The sequence below is a fragment of the Crinia signifera genome, chromosome 9 (assembly GCF_055691185.1).
Source record: "Crinia signifera chromosome 9, ASM5569118v1, whole genome shotgun sequence".
Classification (NCBI taxonomy): Eukaryota; Metazoa; Chordata; class Amphibia; order Anura; family Myobatrachidae; genus Crinia; species Crinia signifera.
The window spans coordinates 123884267-123904902 of NC_139225.1; the positions used below are offsets into that span (position 1 = coordinate 123884267).

Genomic DNA, 20636 nt, shown 5'->3' on the forward strand with positions numbered 1-20636 from the left:
CGGCTAATGCAGGGAGCCCGCTGCATTTAGCCGCAAGTTTCGCATTTTCTGCGGCTGCATATGCCGATTCCTCCTCGCTCCAAACACAGAGAGAGGGGGAATTGGCGTATGCAGGGGGGTCAGTTGAATACTGACCGGGAAAGCGGTGACAGCGAGCAGGCAGACATTGTGCAAGTGAGTCGGTGATGTCACCAGAGCGAACGCGCACTCACGCAATGCACCCCTGGGACCGAAGATGCCACTGGAGATGATCCTGAAGGCAGCTGTAGACATCAGGGGACGAGGTAAGTATGAAAAAGAGGGGCAGGGGGGAAACACCGCTCAAAAACCCCTAAATACTCTGTAAAACCATGGTTTTCTGAATATTTCGGATTTTGGAATACAGAGATAAGGGAGACCTGACCTGTACTAACTTTAACATTCATCGCTTCAACCACTATGGGCCAGATGTGACATGCTTTAAGTAATTAACTGGAGAGTGATAAACTGCCCTCTTAACTGCCATGTTACAGACTGGGTTTGAAAAATGACAGGTTGATTTTGCAGTGTAAATGATTGCCGCTTTAAAAAAAACTGGAGATTCCTTACCAAATCTCAGGGGTCTAAGCTTTGGAGAGCGATTGGAACAAATACCAACATTAGAGAGAGGTGTGTCAATGACCCCTTCAGGAATAAAACATATACAGTACAATAAAAAGGTTTTGAACAGCACTGAGGCAATCATAGACAATGGGCCGTGACCTCCTTATCTACTTTATCGTAATGTAGTTGTATTAAAAAGCATTTCACTACATGTTGTACTATGTATGATTTTTTATGTGACAAATAAAATTTGATTTGATTTGATGGTGGGCTGGTCCGGAACAAGGTGATGAATAGATTAGGTGTGCAACTCTGCAAGCTTTTTAGAGAACGATCAGAGTGGCTGGAGATAAAGTACCAACCAAACCGCTCATAACTGTCATGCAGATTGTGATGTGACAGTTAGGGGCTAATTGATTGGTACTGTTACAAGCTGGAGGCACAGCTTGTGTCTGTTTTTTTTTTTCTTCTGTTTTCTTTCAACCAATATTCCAGGTTCTTATATATCCTTGTTTGGGATAATCTGGATATTGGGGTCTGTTGACCCCTCATGACCAGGTGGCACCGGAGTTGGGGTGGACCTAATTTGCCCCTTCAAATGTGGCTATTAAAAGCAAAGCCCTGGTTTTTGCAGGTGCCAGCCATCCTTCAGGAAAGGTCAACAGAGGCAGAGTAGGGTTCGCCGTGGCTGTCCTAAACAGCAGTCACAGCTGTGAGTTCACACCCACAAACCATAACAGGTACTTTATCTGCATCCACTTTATCTCTCTCCAAGGGTTCAGAACATAGAGCCCCTATGATATTATTAGCTACTTGCTGTCACTATAATTCCTTTTTTATATTATTTTGTAAATGTTATGTATACATGTACAATAAAGGGACTTTTTATTAATAGTGTACCTTTCATAGTGATTATAAATTCCATTTTAGTATTTATTAAAATAAATTGTTGTTACTCAGTATATGTACAGTACATAGTATAATATAAAGTCTCCAGAAGGCATCTGTATGTTTGTTCGGGATAATCTTGAGAACCACTGGACAGAGTTTGATGTGGTTTTTCACAATTCTATTAGGGATATGAAATATTAATCTATGACAAAAGGGAGTCGAGCAGTGATAATTTCTATAAGAGTAAATTTGCTGATGACAAAGTAAAAAACAAATTTTAAACACAAGAGGGCATATATTCGATTATTACAGTTTACTGGCAAAGGCACCTAGTTAATAGCATAGAACAGCGGTTCCCAACCTGTGGTACGCGTACCCCTGGGGGTACGCGTCCACACGCTGGGGGGTACACCGCGGCCCGGCCTGTAATGGCGGCCGCGCAGGGCCATTTTTACAGGGGGACGAGCCGGTGGCTGTGGTCGGGCGCCGGACTTGAGAGACTGTGTTTTATTATGTGCCCCGCTCGGCGCTCACAGTCACAGCCGCCTGTCACATTGATATGTAGACTGACAGGCGGCTGTGACTGTCTGTGAGCGCCGAGCGGCGCACAGGGCGGGGACTGGTCTGGGCGGCTGAATGAAGGAGCGGAGGCGGGCATAGAGGGAGCCTCAGCCGGGGAGACCACTCAGAGCAGAGTGGACCCGGCGTGAAGGCGGAGCTATGTCACTGTGTAAGTGTGACATGCGAGTGGTGACTGCCGGGTAGTGCCTCCCCCTTCCTCTGATCCAGACTAGCCAAGCAGGGGACAGAGGAGGGAGGTACCCGCGCGGTTATGCGCAGGCAGGCTGACATTGCAGTGCGGACAGCCAGCAGACCCACTCCACACGCTGCTTGGTAGCCTGGAGCCAGCTCAGCCAGGGCCCAGGAGGTCGGATTGACTACATTTATGTAAGTAACAAATTTTGCTGACTATGTGCTTCTGCTGTGGCCTTGGGGAGAGGGGAGAGGGGGTAGGGGGGAGGGATTTTGTATTTTCTCAGGCGTGGGGCATACTTGTTACTGGCACTGTGGGGCATTGCTGGCACTGTGGGGCATTGTTGGCACTGTGAGGGCATACTTGTTACTGGCATTGTGGGGCATTGCTGGCACTGTGGGGCATTGCTGGCACTGTGGGGCATACTTGTTGCTGGCACTGTGGGGCATACTTGTTGCTGGCACTGTGGGGCATTGCTGGCACTGTGGGGCATTGCTGGCACTGTGGGGCATACTTGTTACTGGCACTGTGGGGCAATGCTGGCACTGTGGGGCATACTTGTTGCTGGCACTATGGGGGTATACTTGTTGCTGGCACTGTAGGGGCATTGTTGGCACTGTGGGCACATACCCAGTACCATGGGGTCATACCTGGCACCGTGGTGGCATTCCCGTTTCTGGCACTGTGCGGGCATACCTGGCACCATTGGAGCATATGTGTATCTGGCACTTTTGGGGGCATATGTGTATCTGGCACTATTGGAAGGCTAACGTGATCCGTTGGAATGTCTGCTGCTTCAGTAATAGAGATTTGACAAGGTTCTGTTATTTTATATGCTGTCTGCAGAATGGGCTGAGCTTATATTGTGGTCAAGTGGTTGCACTTTTTTTTTTCTCGTCATTACCAGTATGACTTGCCCCTGTTAAGCCACACCCCCTTTTAGGCCACGCCCCCTGAAAATTTCACGAGGGGGCACTCATAAATGAAAAGCCTAATCAAGGGGTACGAGAGACAAAAAAGGTTGGGAACCACTGGCATAGAAGATACAGGAAAAGCCACCAACAAAATTAAACTATATTGCAATCTATTCCTCTCCACAATATAAAGTCTCCGGTAGGTGTCTGTCTGTTGATGAAGGTTTAGGTCTACGAGCTGGGTAGTGCTGATTTTAGAGAAGCAAGTGAAAGAAAAAATAGCTGTCCGACAATTAATTCATGCTTTGCAGAGATTTATACGCATTAAACTGTAAGCCGTGTTTAATGATACAAATTTTCAGTTTTTCCTTTGTTTCCCGTTCTTATTTAATTTATGTGACAAACGATTCTCTCTCTCAAAATTAATCTTATAAGACTTTGGATAGAAATGGCCATCTCCGTAAATGAAAAATATAATCAGATGACTAACATTATATAATGCTCAATGTTTCAGTTTTATTTTAAAAAGCTTTTGTCGGGATAAAGAAGTATAAACATAACATTACCTTTATGATCAGCAGTGCACATCGTGCCAGTCAGAGGTTAAGGACTCAATACACTAATGTGAGTTCTCCGAGGGGAGTAGTCTCACAGCCGATCCCCCTTCTCAGACATAGGATCACATAGGACAGGGGTGTCAAACTCAAATTCATCGGGGGCCGCATCAGCAGTTTGGTCACCCTCAAAGGGCCGGTTGTATCTGTAGGACTATGTGTCCACTCTTTATTATCATAATAGTGTCCTTCATACAAGTATGTCCCAAATAATACCACTGTAACTCAGCAGTAGCATTTTCCTCCTGCTATTGCTGTAAACTGCAGTGCATTAGGGCACACGCTGCCTGCACAGAGGGGCAGCACTCAGTCTTAGGGCATATGTCCTGCTTATTATCATGGGACACAGCAATTAATAATGGGCTGCAATGTGCCAGTGCACACACACACATAGGCAGAGAGTTTGACACTTACCCGCTCTGATGCGTCCACTCCAGTCTGAGCTGCTCCACCACCAAGGACACAGCTGCGCTCTCACACAGGCGCATTTCCCCCTCCCTCCTGTGAGTAGCGCTCCTCGCACTATCTATCCAGGAGTGGGGGGCAGCGTGGTCCCGGTTACTGTGCAGTGCACACTCAGCAGTAAGTGACCTGGAGTGCACAGCAGCAGCAGCACCATTCACCACGACGGACCTGTTCTTTCCTCTCTCTGGCTCCTATACAGCAGGTGGGAGCGGAGGAGGGGTTGACGACCGGCGGCACTGCGCTAGAGGGCAGACGTTCTCTGGCTTGTAGGCTGCCGCGCATGCGCTGAAGAGGCGGCTTTCTTGTTTAAAAAAAAAATCGAGAACAAAAGGTGAAGGCTGGCGGCGGCTGCGCGGGCCACATGAAGAGGTCTGGTGGGCCGGATTTGGCCCGCGGGCCTTGTGTTTGACACCCCTGACATAGGATATATCGTATGTGGTCCTTTTGCATATAATATATCTTTTGTTTTCCCATTTCCCGCTGTTTGAGTCGGAGGTCAGAAGTGCAGTACGTCCGATCATCGACTTTGATGCACATAGGATCACGTATCATATCGGATGTCATGCACATGTGATTTGGCCACTTTTCACCCAATCTCTCAGCCCAATTCGTTGGAATCGGGCGATAAGTGGCCAAACTGCACTAGTATATGGCCACCCTTACAATTAGAGGATCGCAGGACACACAGACTTGACACAAATAGTTTTCTTTTCATGACTTGAGAAATTCCGATGGTAGTGATATCATATGTGAACGTAATAGTTGCAACTTTGGTGTTAATCATGGAGATCAAATCATTGAAAAAAAATGTAATTTTGGTAGAAGCAGGTGGGTGGTGGGTGGGGCTGGAGCAGTCCTGCCATTAAGCCCTATCCCCTCATTGCAAATTGTCACATGATGGGGGGGATTGGTCATGCTTCCAGGAGTCCTGGAAAATCATTTGTCTCCCGCAGGATCCAGGAGACTGTCAGCTTGCCTATCACTGTTTAGCAGATATACTTTCCTAGTAGAAACATATAAGCTTGTACGAAGACAAATAAAATAAAATGCGACTTTGTACACTAGCCTAATCATCTTCCCATGTCTATATTTGCAGCGTCTATCAGGAAAAATATCAAACAATGTTTACCCTTCTCTTTGCCATTGAGGAAATTAATAGAAACTTAGATCTTCTATCAAATATAACTTTGGGATTTCAATTATACGAGTCTTATTTGAATGAGCCAATAACACTGGAAGCTTACATGAAAATACTGACGGGAAGGGAATTCCAGATTCCAAACTACAGATGCCGGAATCCAGATCACCTGATTGCTGTGGTGGGATTTGCTTCCTGCGCACTGTCTCTTGTAGTGGCAAATGCATTTGGGATGTATGGCTACCCACAGGTAGGATATGTGTTACGTGAATCCTGCAAGCAACATCATCAGTGAAATGTAATAGGATGAGAGAATCAGAAAGTTAGAGATTCGGTAAGAAACCAGTTTGATTTTGCAGTGTCAATAATTTCTTCTTTATAAATCTGGAGATTTCTTACCGAATCTCTCACTTTCTGATTCTATCATCCTATTACATTTCACCCATTATATTTTCTCATTGATATCTGTTCAAACGGTTCTGGTATAGTGTATTGATGGTGTTTAGATTGGCGATCATGTGGTCGACCATTCATGGTCGTAGTGTCTAGTTAGACACCTAAAGATAGTCGACAGCGTCTAGATAGACAGCAACAGAAAAAAGACACAAGAGTTAGATTGACGGGAATGTGATTGACAGTGACCCGGTCGACACAAGTTTTTCAAATTTTTTGTTGTCATTTCAGTGTAGTTACCTAGCTTCATGGTCTTCTCTCTCAGAGAAACCTGGAGAGAAGACCCTGCTTGCACTGTCAGGGGGACGGGGCTAGGTCCCATCCAGAAAATGTCATTATTTGCAGGTCCGTATAGAGGGGGCAGGGCAAAATGATATACATTCACGTCATCAAGCACCGCCCCCACCTTGCGGATCAGCTATTGCCTGTAAATCTTCTCATCCTGCACACTTCTCTAGGAACTGGCCAGGATGCGGGAGATCCGCCTGAAAGATCAAGAGTCTCCCTCAACTTGTGGAAGAATAGGCAAGTATGGTCAGATCATACTGAGCATGTGTCTAAGTCATACTGGGCATCTGCCGCGCTATTCTTACAATGGCGGTTGCATGGAAGATTTATTTGGAAAGTGGTACACTATTTAACTAGCACTTGTATGTTCATTCACAGCTGGTCTCAATTTCCCCAGTTCCACAAGGGAAACATAAATACAGGGAGACAATATAATGTAATAAAAAAACACATAAAAATCAGATATGTTATCATCAGCTTGTAAGAACTGTACATTTTTAAATACGCTCAACCCTGGGTATTGGGGCAAATCTCCAGCGTAGTTCTCCACAATAAGCGGCAGCACTCCAGCCTCCACTCCACACACCACTGACCAACACGTTTCGATTCGACTTGAATCTTTTTCAATATCTATCTTCATATGTGATTGTTTCCTTTTTATTCCATTCCTATTCAGCCCTAAATAAGCATACTCAGTCCCAAACTAGCATCTCCAGCATGCCCTGTGACTTCCAATTCCGGTCACGTTCCTCCAATCCTCCATATGATTGGTCTGTCCCATCTTTCAGTTCACAATACATCACTTCCGGTATGCGATTTTCCCGCTGCTGTGACAAAGGATGGACGTTCAGATTCCTGGACCATAAGTCCTATACTTCAATACGGCCTCCATTCCCAGTCACGTGACCTAACTCGGGTAGTTGTCTAGACTACAATATAGATATTGAATGGTTACAGGACATTTAGGCCTTAAACACAGAGGGGGACATTTATTAAGATACAATCGTAAAAAATAGGTGTATGCCGCAATCCCGGGGGTGCGGGGAAAGTTTGGGTGAATATTGAGGCAGGGGAGGTGGGACTGGCCACAATGTCTACCCTGCTAATCTTTGAGAATATTTACTATATTAATGATATAGCCAGTGATGCCATTTTTTCTCAGTTTTCAGGCATCCATGAAGGAACGGCAATCCCAACCACAGATTTCTTTTGATGGTACTTATGTATTATCTGGGCTGCCGATTTTTTGATTGTATGCCTTAACTTAAGGCATACAATCAGATGCGATGCGATGCGATATCGCATCGCATCGCATACGACCATATCGCATGCGATGCGATGACCCGATTTTTCCATAGGATTCAATGTTAAAATGGACTGAGTCCATTTTAACATGGAATTCACTGGGAAAAAGGGGTCCTTTTCATACCCCTACTATCCAAGTGGGCATGGAGTTGGATATAAACCTGTGGCGAGCGTAGCGAGCCACCGAGCCCGAAGCGTGGCGAGCGAAGCGAGCCCCGCGAGGGGACGGTATTCTGTGTCCCCTCACGGGGCTCGCTATGCTCTCCACGCTTCGGGCTCGGTGGCTCGCTACGCTCGCCACAGGTTTATATCCAACTCCATGCCCACTTGGATAGTAGGGGTATGAAAAGGACCCCTTTTCCCATTGAATTCCATGTTAAAATGTCCATTTTAACATTGAATCCTATGGAAAAATCGGGTCCATCGCATCGCATCGCATGCGATATGGTCGGATGCGATGCGATGGACCCGATTTCAAAATCGGCAGCCCAGTTAGTACATAAGTACCCTTTTGATTTCTGCAAATTCGGCACTTCCACTCGAAAATCACATCAGTTCTCACAGCTAGACCCCTAACCTCTTTTGAATATATCTGCTGGATACGATCATCCACTAGAGGTCTAATATCTGTAATCTATACACTTTTGGGAGAAGACTCTGGCTCTACTCAAGACCCGCATAAGCTAGCATGGGAATGTGACCTAGGACACTATAGATTCTGAAGAGTGGGCTAAGATTTGGGACAATGCCGCCTCCAGCTCAATATGTGTGAGGATTAAGGAAAATGTGTATAAGCTGCTATATCGATGGTACTACCTACCTTCTTGTTTAAAAACTATGTTCCCAGATACTTCAGATAGGTGTTGGAGGGGATGCGCGGCGGAGGGTACAGTTATGCATATCTGGTGGTCCTGTCCGAAAATTACCAATACATGGAGGGAAATTATCACCCTGCTCTAGGGTCTATTCGATGTTACTATCCCCCCTGATCCCCAATACTTCCTGCTTCCCTTAGCTCTGCCCACTCTTACCCACCACCAAAATAAACTATTCCATCATATAATATCGGCTATGACATGTCAAATTGCTACTGACTGGAACAAGTCCTCCCCAGCCCCTTTGCAAGCGATTATGTCTCGTATTTGGTATGTCATATAATGGCTAGTATATGTAACTCCTTTAATACATTTAATAAAACATGAGCCCCTTGGTTGATTTCTTAGGGTACTCCCACCCCACTTGGTTTTTAAAATGCATTCAACATATCCCCAACTTCTCCTTTTTTATTTTTCTTCTAAATCTAACATCTTAGAATTATTTATACCCCTTTTGTTGTGTTATCCTGGTCGGAGGTCATCCCTTCCTTCCTTCTTTCTCTCTCGCTTTCCTTTCTTTCCTGTCATTTCTCTTTCATACTATTTTTTTTTTTTTTCTGTTACCTCGCTGGAATGTACCCTCGCGAGGTTCCTTTTCTTTTCTCTTTTAATTAAAAATATTGGATCACTATTTGGTAAGAGCTAAAATTATAGCTAAATTGTAATTGCCAAAATATTATTCTTGTCATTTATATGTGATTCATTCAATAAACAGTGTTAAAATAAAAAAAAAAGAACAATAATACAAATACAAAAATACACCTATTTTTTTACACATTCGTATTTTTGGGATTTACTATCCCGAAAATACGTAAATTCCTATTCGTATTCATGGCACATTCGTATTTGTATTTACAACTACGAATGTATACGCCATTGACAGAATACGAATAGGAATCACCATTCATTCATCCTAGTGTATTTGGCAGAAGTGTAAAAAAAATAGAAGAATAAATAAATAATTAAAAAAAAAATGGCATGGGGTCCCCCCCCACAGCCGTAACATGCCCCAGGTTCACAGAGCCGGTCCTGGTTTAAAAAAAAACAGGGGTAAAAATGAATAGGGTTCACCTTATTTTTTAAAACCAGAACTAGGCCCAAGGGCCGGTCCTGGTTCACAAAATATGGGGGGACAAAATGAGAAGGGGTCCCCCGTATTTTAAGAACCAGCACCAGGCCCAACCAGCCAGCAGGGTAATGCCACAGCCGGGGGAGACATTTTATACAAGTCACCCCCCCCCCCCTGGAAAAAGCATTCACCCCATGACCGGTCAGCCTGGGCAAGAGTCCTGGGGGAGTGGGGTCCCAATGAAGGGGTCCCCCCTCCAGAGTTTACCTACCCAGGCTGAAACCTGGGGCTGTACCCGATGCGCCTGTGCGGTGGGCATCGAGCTGATTGTGGTGTAAAAAAATAGCATAAACCATTGTATATTGCTGTGGAATTATGAGTCCCAGCAAGCCTCCCCCTCATGCAGGGACTTGGAGAACCTCAAGGAACTTGTAGTTCAAATAGTAAAATAAACACACTGACACATCAGAACAATAAAACTTTATTCCATACATAGCCCTTTCATGCAGATACTTACCTATGTTGAGCCCATAGGTACGTTGCCGTCAATGTCCTGAAGAAATCCTATAGGTACTTGTGGAAGGAAACCATACTCACCAGGTCCTCCGGCGTAGAAGATCAAGTCCTCTTCATTCCAAAGTAGAATCCCCGGGGGGGGGGGGGGAAACACACTAAACCCGACACCAAACCGGACCGAGGAGAAGCCGGGAATTTGTTTACATCCTGCGGCTCCTCCTCCCGAATGCCGCTATTGGCTGCCTGCCGGCTTAGCGGCTCCTGATTGGCCACTAGGCAGCCAATAGCGGCATTTGGGAGGAGGAGCCGCATGATGTGCGCCCAATATACCAGAGTCCACCTCCACATTTAATGACATATACCACATTTTTGGAATTACAAGTAATAAAATCAAACTTATAAACTTATTTCCATTGATCTCAACCTCCTTTATTTTATTTCCAATTCCCTTTACATTCCTACAGCCTACCACACCTAAAAAAAATCCCTTGGATTTTCCCGTTGACATCAATTTAGTTGGTGGTAAAGCACTACACATTAATTTTAAGCTTAAGTTTGGAGCTTTTTTGTATAAGCATGTGGGCCTTGCAGGCAATAACTGACCTATCACTGGGTCCCTCCTTGCAATCTTCCATTGTCTAAATAATGGCCCCTATACTGATTGCCTCGCTCCCCTGCTTGTTCACGCAGGGGAGCGATGGCGAGTATCTATAGCGGGCATGGCGAACTGCTAGTTTGCCATCCCATTCACACTTAGCAGTGCCGGCACAGGGCGTGGTTTGTGGCGATGGGTTGCACCCATGGGAACGCCCAGTATTTGATGGCCGTTCCCATGAAAACGCTGGTCATTCCCATGCATATGCCCGGTGACCATATGCAGGCAGCTGACGCCAGCAGATATCAGCTGTCCGTCCACTTCCCACACGGAGTCTTACTTCAGTGAGTGCTGGAGCAATAATTTGATGGTCGGTGTCTATCAAATGATTTCTCCCCTGCACCCAAGGCTGCGAATGGATGTTTATGCTAAACATCCATTCACAGCCCTGCAGGCAACTCCGAGTGCGGGGGGGACGACCTACGGGCAGGCGGGGTTTGGTGGACTCGCAAAGCTGCAAAATTTTAAGTGTGTTCTATAATTTTATATTGGCTATTATATTTTGTAATATAGGCGTTATTCTTCCCTTTCGGTTTATTATTAATTTTAATTAATTCTTCCCTCAGAATTAATGCTACCTAATTTTTTTTGTGTGTTTTCCACCTTTTCAGGCGGATATTTTGATACTACAAATTTATTTTGCATCAACTCTGCTTGTTCTAGGTAAATCTCTTGTTTAGAGCATTTGTGTTTAATTCATCTAAATTGACCCCATGGATTGACTCGAGCCAATTTGAATGGTGGTAACTGTTATCTGGGATGTAGGTGCTTGAGTCATGGATTTAATGCAATGGTACTTGTTTCCTAGCACGGCCACAATCGTGGGGATCGTATACCTTTAAGTTAAGGTACACGATCCCCACGATGGACTCGATTTCCTTTGAAATCAGGTCCATTTTGCCGGCAAAGGTACAAAATCGGGGGCATCGCGTCGGTCGGGACCATTAACATTGGTCCCGACGCGACCAACGCGATTCCCCCGATTTTGCCATAGGCTTCAATGTTAAAATATTTTTTAACATTGAAATCGTGAGCATCGCGTCAGTCTTGTGCCATTATAATGGCACAAGATGAGATGGACTTGATTAAGTCCATCTCACATTGAAAAAAATGTGAAAAATGTGAAATGGGTCAATATGACCCATTTCACATTATATTTGGCCCCGTCGTCACCCCACGATAGACGCCAACCCGAAGCGTGGCGAGCGCAGCGAGCCCCGCAAGGGGATGCGTATACCTGTGAAGTTATACGCGTCCCCTCGCGGGACTCGCTGCGCTCGCCACGCTTCGGGCTCGGTGGCTCGCTGCGCTCGCCACACTATATATTCTCAACACCACGCCGACGTGGATAGTAGGGGAATGAAAAGGTCGGAGGACACGCACCGCCGCCCCTCGCGGGCTCGCTGCGCTCACCACGCTTCGGGTTGGCATCTATCGTGGGGTGGGGTTTACGTAGTAAAATTTGGGGGTCTAGGGAATATTGCACATTGAATCCAATGTAAAATCGGGTCCCAGGGACCCAATTTACATTTGATTCAATCAAAAAATCGGGTCGGTCGCGTCGATCGCATCGCATGCGACCAAATCGCATGCGATGCGATCGACGCGATTTTTCCGACACGACCACCCCGATGTAAATCGGTGTGGCCGTGCTAGGAAACAAGTACCAATGCAATTCTTTGTGTGGATATTGTTATCCTCTATGTATATTTAAATCTAAGTAATTAACTTCGACCTTACTTGCAGAAAAAGTAAATTCAATATTAAAACTATTAGTGTTTAGAAAAGAATACAACTCTGTTAAAAACTCCTCCTCCCCCTTCCAGATGAAAAACCTGTCATCTATGTATATCAGCCAGGACACCAGGTTCACTCCAAAGAGATTAAGGTTCCAAATATTTTCAATTTCCCATAGTCCCATGAAGATGTTAGCGTAGGTTGGAGCGAACCTGGTGCCCATAGCTGTGCCAATCATCTGAAGATAAAATTTATAATGAAAACTAAGTAATTGTTAGTTAAAATGAATTGCATGACTTTTACTATAAAATATTGTAGTCCCTCCAAAAATTCACTAGTTTCCAATGCTTTTGAGGTGGCTTCTAATCCTTCTTTATGTCCAATAATGGTGTATAACGAATAAACATCCGCTGTCACTAATACTATGCTTGACTCCCATTTAACCTTTTTAAAGGATGCAATAAAGACCTTTTTATATTTTAGGTGGGATTTATTCTCACTTACTAGGGGCTGCAGGTAGTGCTCAATGAAGGAAGATAGGCAGTGACCAATGCCAGACCCTATGGCCTTCCTGGGGGATTCAGGGGGTTATTATGGACTTTGGGGAGTATATACTGTATAATACCAGAATCAATGGTTCAGTATTATATAAGAAAGCAGCTTTTCTTTCCTCCAAGACACCCTTCTGTTTATATTCATCGATCAGAATCTAGATCTCATTGACAATTTTCTCTGATGGATCTCCTTTTAATTTTGTGTAGGTATCCTTATCGTTTAGTTGGCATAGAACTTTATCACTGTATTGACCATTGTATTATATAACTATCCTGACCCCCTTATCTGCGGGTTTTATTACAATATCAGTATTCTCTTATAGATTCTACGCCTGTCTCCATCTTTTCAATATATTCAGACACTAGTTTAAAAAATGTATCAAGAAAATTTCCCCTCACGTACTTGGGATTAAAAATTGATTTGGGTCTAAAATCTGTCTTATTATTTTATTTTATTGGCATTTCCTGTATTCTTTCTTGTGTAAATAGAAATTATTTAAGTATTATCTTACATTTCATGACTTTTTTTTATTACAGATTAGTTATGCTGCCACAGATCCTCTTCTGAGTGACTCTCTGAGGTTTCCCCACTTCTACCGCACAGTGCCCAGTTCTATCCATCTCCACAAAACCCTGACCTCAGTGCTGAAGCATTTCGGTTGGAATTGGGTTGGAATCATTTATTCAAATGTTGAAAGTAATGAAAATACAATACAGAAATTGAAAGTCTCTATTGTCAATGGTGGGGGTTGTATTGATTTCATAGAAAAGTTCCTCAGTTCTACAAGGTACTGGTCCAGTGAATATATACGGATGTCCAAGGTCATTTCTGCCTCCTCAGCGACAATTGTTGTGTTCTGGGCCAACTTGGAGTTTACATATAATTTATACTTGTTATTGCACAAATTACCAATGTTTAACAAAGTCTGGATCTTCATGACAGACATGGGACATTTACTGACTCCCACTGTAGACAACTTGGACCTCAGTCCTTTCCATGGTGCTCTGGCCTTCCAGAGTAGAACAATTGAAATCCCCGGGCTGATGACTTTTATCTGGAACACAACTTTGGACCAATTCCCAGAAAACTTTTTTATTTGGCAATATAAAGTTTTTATGTATCAGTGTGAAAGCGTCAACGGGAATTTGCTTTATCACACATGCCAGCATGACCTAAGTAAGAAAAAGAAGATGATGGGTTTGGAGACACTGGCGGAAAGCTACCAGATATATAATGCTGTTTATGCTTTGGCCTATGCCCTTCAAGAGTTTCTGGCATCCAAGTACTGGCAAGAAAAGCATGGACAGGGGGCGACACCTGCAAACGTACATCCGTGGATGGTGATTTTATTATATCAATTTGAAATAGGAATTAGGGATGATCTAGTTTAATTAGTGACAGTATTTCATCTCTGGCCATAAATACAGTAGTATTCATTTACACTGTGGGGTTGGCAGCTGACCTCACATGACGTCAGTGAAAACCCTGAATTTGCCCATCTCCAGCCAAGATAAAAGTCAGTTCAGGATTTATCTGCGAACGGAGAAAAAAATTATTTGATGGTCAGCAAGGCGGTTTACATACTTACTGTCCACCGTGCACTGTGAATGTTTACATGGTGTGTTCAATAAAAACATGACAACATATAATTGTTTGTGTGGTATTAGTTTAGGCAGACCGTGTGTGTCTATTGTTGTGACTTAAGGCCCCATACATTTGGCCGACTTTGTCCTAAGGACAAGTCGGCCTCGACTTCCCCTGAGCTCTCCCTGTGAGAGCTTGATAAGATTTGGCACTTTATGTGCCATTTTTTACATGTGATAAATCGGCTCGATTTATCACATGTAAACCTGGGGAGCAGCGGGAGAGCAGGGTCCGGGGGGATGCAGGAGAGGGTCCGGGTCCGTGGCAGGGGGCAGGGACCGGAGAGTCAGCAGCGGCGAGTTGTGGGAGAATAGAAAAAAAAATCCTATCCAAAAACTGGGCGGCCGCTGATTGGCTGAGCTCTCAGCCAATCAGTGACCGCCCAGTCTTTTGAATAGGATTTTTTCTATTCTCCCGCTCACCGCAGGGTCCGGTGTAGCGGCGAGTGGCGGGAGAAAATCCTATTTAAAATGTTGCGCAGCGGGGACACTGCTGGGCTACTGGTGGGGTGCGTTGCTAGTAGTGTAGAGGCAGTGTAGAGGCAGCGTGCAGGGGACGCTGTGGGGGACATTGACAGTCACAGTAATGGAGAGCAGGGAAGGGGGAGGCGGGAGCAGTCAGTGCTGAGAAAAAAAAGCCCATACAATGAATGGGCAGCCTGTGATTGGCTGAGCGCTCTCTCAGCCAATTGCTGACTGGCTAAGAGAGTGCTCAGCCAATCACAGGCTGCCCATTCATTGTATGGGCTTTTTTTTTACCAGCACTGACAGCTCCCGGCTCCCCCTGCCCTGCTCTCCGTTACTGCCGCCTCTGTTACTGTCCCCCGCAGTGTCCGCTGCCTCTGCCCTACTAGCAGTGTCCCCCGCCATCCACCCGCAGCGCCCCCGCCACCCTGCTCCCTCCACCTTCCCGCAGCACAGCACCCTGCTCCGGCGTCCCTTGTCCGGCTGCACATAAGATTTAGCAAATCTTATGTGCAGCCGGTCCGACCTCCCGACTCTGATCCGGTGTGCACAGGACCGCGCATCGGGTCGGACCTGGTGTCTGGACATGCGATTTGGCCCGATTTCACTGCCCGATCCATCTGAATCAGGTGAAATCGGGACCAAATCGCATAGTGTATGGGGGCCTTTAGATGAAGATCAGAACTCTTTGTGACCAATTTATGCAGCAAACCAGGTAATCCCAAAGGGTTCACATACTTTTTCTTGCAACTGTATGCCCGCCAGTGTCTTCTCCTGCGCAAACTCAGTACCTACCTAGAGTCTGCTCTTCGGGAGAAGCTTTAATGATGACGTCCTTCTTTATTTCCATTTTGCCACTTGTATCTCATGCAGCTTCACAGAATACTAAAGAAAATCCATTTTCAAAACACAGCAGGTGAAGACTTTTATTTTGATGAGAGTGGAGGCACTGCTCCAATGTATGACTTGATTAATTGGATAATTAATAATAAGAATAATAAGAAGAAACTTATTGATGTCACAGTTGGCCAAATCACTTGGCGTGCAGGAGGAGAGCTATATTTAAATGAATCTACTATTAGGTGGCCAGACCACTTTGCCCAGGTAGGGTGACATATTCTATTAAGACAAAAACAGTTCAGTATTTCAAGATCACCCTGGTATAAGAGCTGGGGTAGTTTGCTGTGGTGGCTAGAACATGCCATAGTCGCCCAGTGTGTATGGACCTTAACCTTTGAAATCTATGAATAGTATCTAAAAATCCACTAGAGCCTACCCTTCTCCCACCTACAGTATACTAATAACACGGGTACATAGTCTCTGCTGTCCTTGGGCCTAATTCAGACATGTGCACAAACCCAGTGGCTTACATACCTCTTCAGTGTTTGTTAAAACTGTACAGGCCCATGACCCACACTTTGCATATGCCAATAGAGTCCTCCATCATTGTTTTGTAGGCGTGCTGAAACCAGGTTCTGTGTCTACCAATGCAGCTTTACTGGCCCAGGCAGCGCAAAAACATGGCCAGTCACCTACCCCCAGTATCCTCGCTGCGCTCACCACGCTTCAGGCTCACTGCACTAGCCATGCTTTATAAAATCAACTCCACACCGACGTGGATACTGGGGGTATGACGTGGATAGTGCGGATATGACGTGGATATTGGGGGTAGTGGGTGTGAAATGGCAGGTCTATACTTACCCTCCACCATCGATCCCCGCTGACTCCAGGCTGTAATCCATGGGCATCGCATCCCCGCTGAATCCTACTGTGATCCGCGGTCACTCCCCGGTGGCAGCATTCAGTCCTCCTCCGGCATTCGCGACGGATGCTGTACGCAATTAGCGTAGTGCCGCTGAGGGAGCAGGGAAACCATGTGATGCGCCGCCAGCGGCACTATGTACAGCGTCCGCCGGAGGAGGGGGACTGAACTCTGCCGCCGGGAAGAGACCGTCACTGCCGCCGGGGAGTGATCGGGGGATCGCCCCCAGGAGGAGGGTAAGTATAAACCACAACACCCACCACCCTGCTCCCAGTGCTGCCTACTGTAGTTTCATGGCACCGGCTAGGCTGACAACGTAGCGTAGCCGGCCGCCATGAAACTACACAAGTACCTATATTTCTATTATTATTACACTTTATTTTAATGACGCCCAAAGGGATCTGCAGTGCCCGTTTACAGAGTACAGAAAAAAATACGGAAAACAGTATAGGACAAGAACAGGCTATATATGGAAGTTGATGAAATTGAGAAATTAGAAATATCACAATGGATAATGAAGACCAGATCAAGGGGGGTATTCTAATCTACTTGTTTCCCCCGAGCATTTCTGCACATGCACATATGCTGGGTGCGAGCGGGCACCCACCAGTGCGGGCGGGGGTCATGAGAAGGTGGCGAGTGGACACGTCCATAGTAAACGCCCAGAGTATCATGGGTGTTCCCATAAAAACATGTTTAAACAATACGCAGCGCTGCAAAATTCACAGTACTGCGTGTGGACTATAAGCCCCCAAATTACACATAAATTTACATGGCCAGGTACAATTATATATTCTTAAATAATGTAGAACTATCCAGTACCCCTAAGCGTACTTCTACTTCCATTCTCCTGTAGGTGACACCACGTTCTGTCTGCAGTGAGAGCTGCCCGGTAGGATCCAGGAGAAGCATACAGGAAGGAAAGCCAGCCTGCTGCTATGACTGTGTGCCTTGTCCCCGTGGAGAGATTAGCAATCACACTGGTAATGTGGCTGCAGAGGAAGTTATGGCATCCCTATAAAACGGGCTGTCTACGATATCCCAGCGCTCAGCAAGCCGTCAACCTGTGAGCGGAAATCTAGATGGGTTTTAGTTACTGTAACCCTAAACCCTCTCAAAAGATGGAAAATGGACAAATACATTAATTTGCGTAAATTGATTTAACCAATTTGTCTGAATGACCATTTTTGTCTGTTTTCCATGTTTGGGAGCAAATGGTCATTTGTCATTTACTCCCAGAAATTACCAAATTTCAATCCAACCAGACTGGAAAGATAATCTTATAGTGTGTATCCAAATCAACTATAACACACCTCTCCCGCAGCCTAACCATCCCCTTTAAGGTGCCCATACACTACTGCGGTATATGGCAGCAGTGTATGGCCATCCGACCCTGATAGGGAAGGTCCCGGGCAGCAAGATTGCATGCAGTCCTTTCATATGCGATGTATCCCTTGATATATTTGAAAGTTTCTATCATGCCCCCCTTTCCCTTCTCTGCTCCAAAGTATACATATTAAGATCTTTTAGTCTTTCCTGGTACGTTTTGTGATGTAGGCCATGCTCCATTTTAGTTGCCCTTCTTTGTACAGTCTCTATTGTATTTATATCCTTCTGGAGATATGGCCTCCAGAACTGAACACAATACTCTAGGTGAGGTCGTAACAATGACCTATACAGTGGCATTATTACTTCTTTCTTCCTACTGCTGATACCTCTCCCTATGCAACCAAGCATCTGACTTGCCTTGTTCATTGCTTTGTTACATTGCCTACCTGCTTTTAAGTCCCCTGAAATAGTGACACCTAGATCCCTCTGTTCCTCAGTAGTTTCCATTATAGTGCCATTTATACTATATTTAGTCTTTGTATTTTTGAGACCCAAGTGCATGATTTTGTATTTTTTTGGCATTAAACTGTAGTTGCCATGCTATTGACCATTCCTCTAATCTACCTAGATCATCAATCATTTGTTTTACCCCTCATGTGTCTAACCTCAATTCTTACTGCCTGAAACCTGCTGCCGGGATACTGGCCATCGGCATCCTGAGCACTGGGATGTCCACTATATCTAGTTGTTATAATTGTCACAAACCAGGCTAACAGGTGTATCCAAGCTCAGAATTTGTATTTGTCCCCCTGATTGTTTTTCCTGTGCCCCTTCTTTCTCCTACCTATTTAGTCAGTCCCAAGTCCCACAAATTCTTTGGCAGCTCTGGCCAGGTTGGTTCAAGAGATGGCATATAGGGTTGATGCGGAGATGTGTGCAAGGCCCGGGATACTAGCGTATAAAGCAGGTGACTGGACTACGATGACTTAATTCAGTACGAATTACATCATTGACCCACATCCTTTGGGTCTACAAGTGAGCGGATGAGGGAGAGTAGGCAAGTATGCTTTAGGCATGTGTGGAACCATGGTAAAAGCTACTAAAACATAGGTATGACCAAACCGATAATCTTTTGTAATTAAACCATAAATAATTTAGAAACAGTTTTTTCAGCATTACCAAATAAAACATTTCTCATATAAAATGTAGCTTTAATTTTTTTTTTCAGATATGATCAACTGCTGGAAATGTCCCGATGACCAATGGCCGAATAGATGGAAAGATAAATGTATCTCAAAGAAAGTGATCTATTTGTCCTACCACGAAGTGCTTGGTGCATCTCTAGCTTCCAGTGCCATTGTGCTTTCCCTGGCTTCTCTACTCGTCCTTGTTATCTTTATTCATTATCAAAACACTTCAGTAATAAAAGCCACCAACAGAAACCTAAGTTACCTTCTTCTAGTGTCTCTCATACTCACATTCTCCAGCTGCCTGCTTTTCATTGGTTATCCAGGACAGATAACTTGCTTAACACGGCAAACTATTTTTGGCATGTCTTTCACGGTTTCAGTTTCCTCCTTGTTGGCAAAAACTATACTTGTGGTTCTGGCCTTTCATGCCACCAAACCTGGCAGCCAGCTGAGAAGATTCATGGGGCAAAAGCTTTCATGTTCCATTGTGGGCTTCTGCTCATCTGTCCAGGCTCTTATCTGTGGCTTGTGGTTGGGAACATGTCCACCTACCGCCATACGTGATCTTCACTCTGAGCCAGGTCAGATTGTCCTTGCGTGTGAAGAACGGCTTGGCTTATTTGTGATGCTGTCCTTGATTGGTTGTCTGGCAATGGGGTGTTTAGCTATAGCTTTTCCTGCTAGGAACTTACCTAGCACATACAATGAAGCCAAGTTCATTACATTCAGCATGTTGGCTTTTTTCAGTGCCTGGGTCACCTTCATACCAACTTACCTGAGCACCAAAGGGAAGTACACTGTGGCAGTAGAAGTATTTACCATCCTGGTATCCGGAGCCGGTGTTTTAGTCTGCATCTTCTTCCCTAAGTGCTTTATAATCTTTAATATACAGAAAAATAGCAGGACAATTCTAAGAAAATATCCCATAGTATCTAGAACTAGTGGCAGTTAAAGATCAAAATAAAACTCAATGGACCAGATGTGTTAAGCTTGGAAAAGTGATCATGTAGATCGCGAAAAAGGACCAACCAATCAGCTCCTGTGATTTTTCAAACATTACCTGTAATGACACTTAGGAGCTGATTGTCTGGTAGTTTATCACTCTCCACTTAATCACTTTTCATAGCTTAGTACAGTGGTTCTCAGAGTCGGTCCTCAGGACGCCAAACAGTTCACATTTTCCGGGTCACCCGGCAGGTGCACAGGTGCACTCGTTACTCACCGACACATTTTAAAAGAGCCACAGGTGGAGCTAACTATTTTGCTTGATTCTGTGAGGAGACCTGCAAAACATGCAATGTGTGGGGTCCTGAGGACTGACTTTGAGAACCCGTGGCTTAGTACATCTCACACTGTGCATGAAAGCTTGTATTACCAGCCTATACAAAAGATTTTCATTATATAGAATAATAAAGTAAACAAAGAAATGCTGGAGT

At 44.9% G+C, this 20636-nt stretch overlaps 1 protein-coding gene across 1 annotated transcript; it reads left to right on the forward strand.

The window, feature by feature from the left end:
- Positions 1–235: 235 nt before the first annotated feature.
- On the forward strand, positions 236–20152 carry LOC146036917 (vomeronasal type-2 receptor 26-like). Its single transcript, XM_083160760.1, has 6 exons — positions 236–284; positions 1217–1322; positions 5317–5608; positions 13348–14136; positions 17538–17664; positions 19239–20152. Exons 1-6 carry the CDS (start codon positions 236–238, stop codon positions 20150–20152), a joined length of 2277 nt encoding a protein of 758 aa, XP_083016886.1.
- The last annotated feature ends 484 nt before the right edge of the window (positions 20153–20636 follow it).

Excerpts from the sequence above, each read along its gene's own strand:
- LOC146036917 (XM_083160760.1), top strand. The coding sequence starts at position 236 with ATGCCACTGGAGATGATCCTGAAGGCAGCTGTAGACATCAGGGGACGA. Across the intron at positions 1,323-5,316 it reads ACACCCACAAACCATAACAG|CGTCTATCAGGAAAAATATC; the intron begins GTACTTTATCTG and ends CTATATTTGCAG. Across the intron at positions 17,665-19,238 it reads AGAGATTAGCAATCACACTG|ATATGATCAACTGCTGGAAA; the intron begins GTAATGTGGCTG and ends TTTTTTTTTCAG.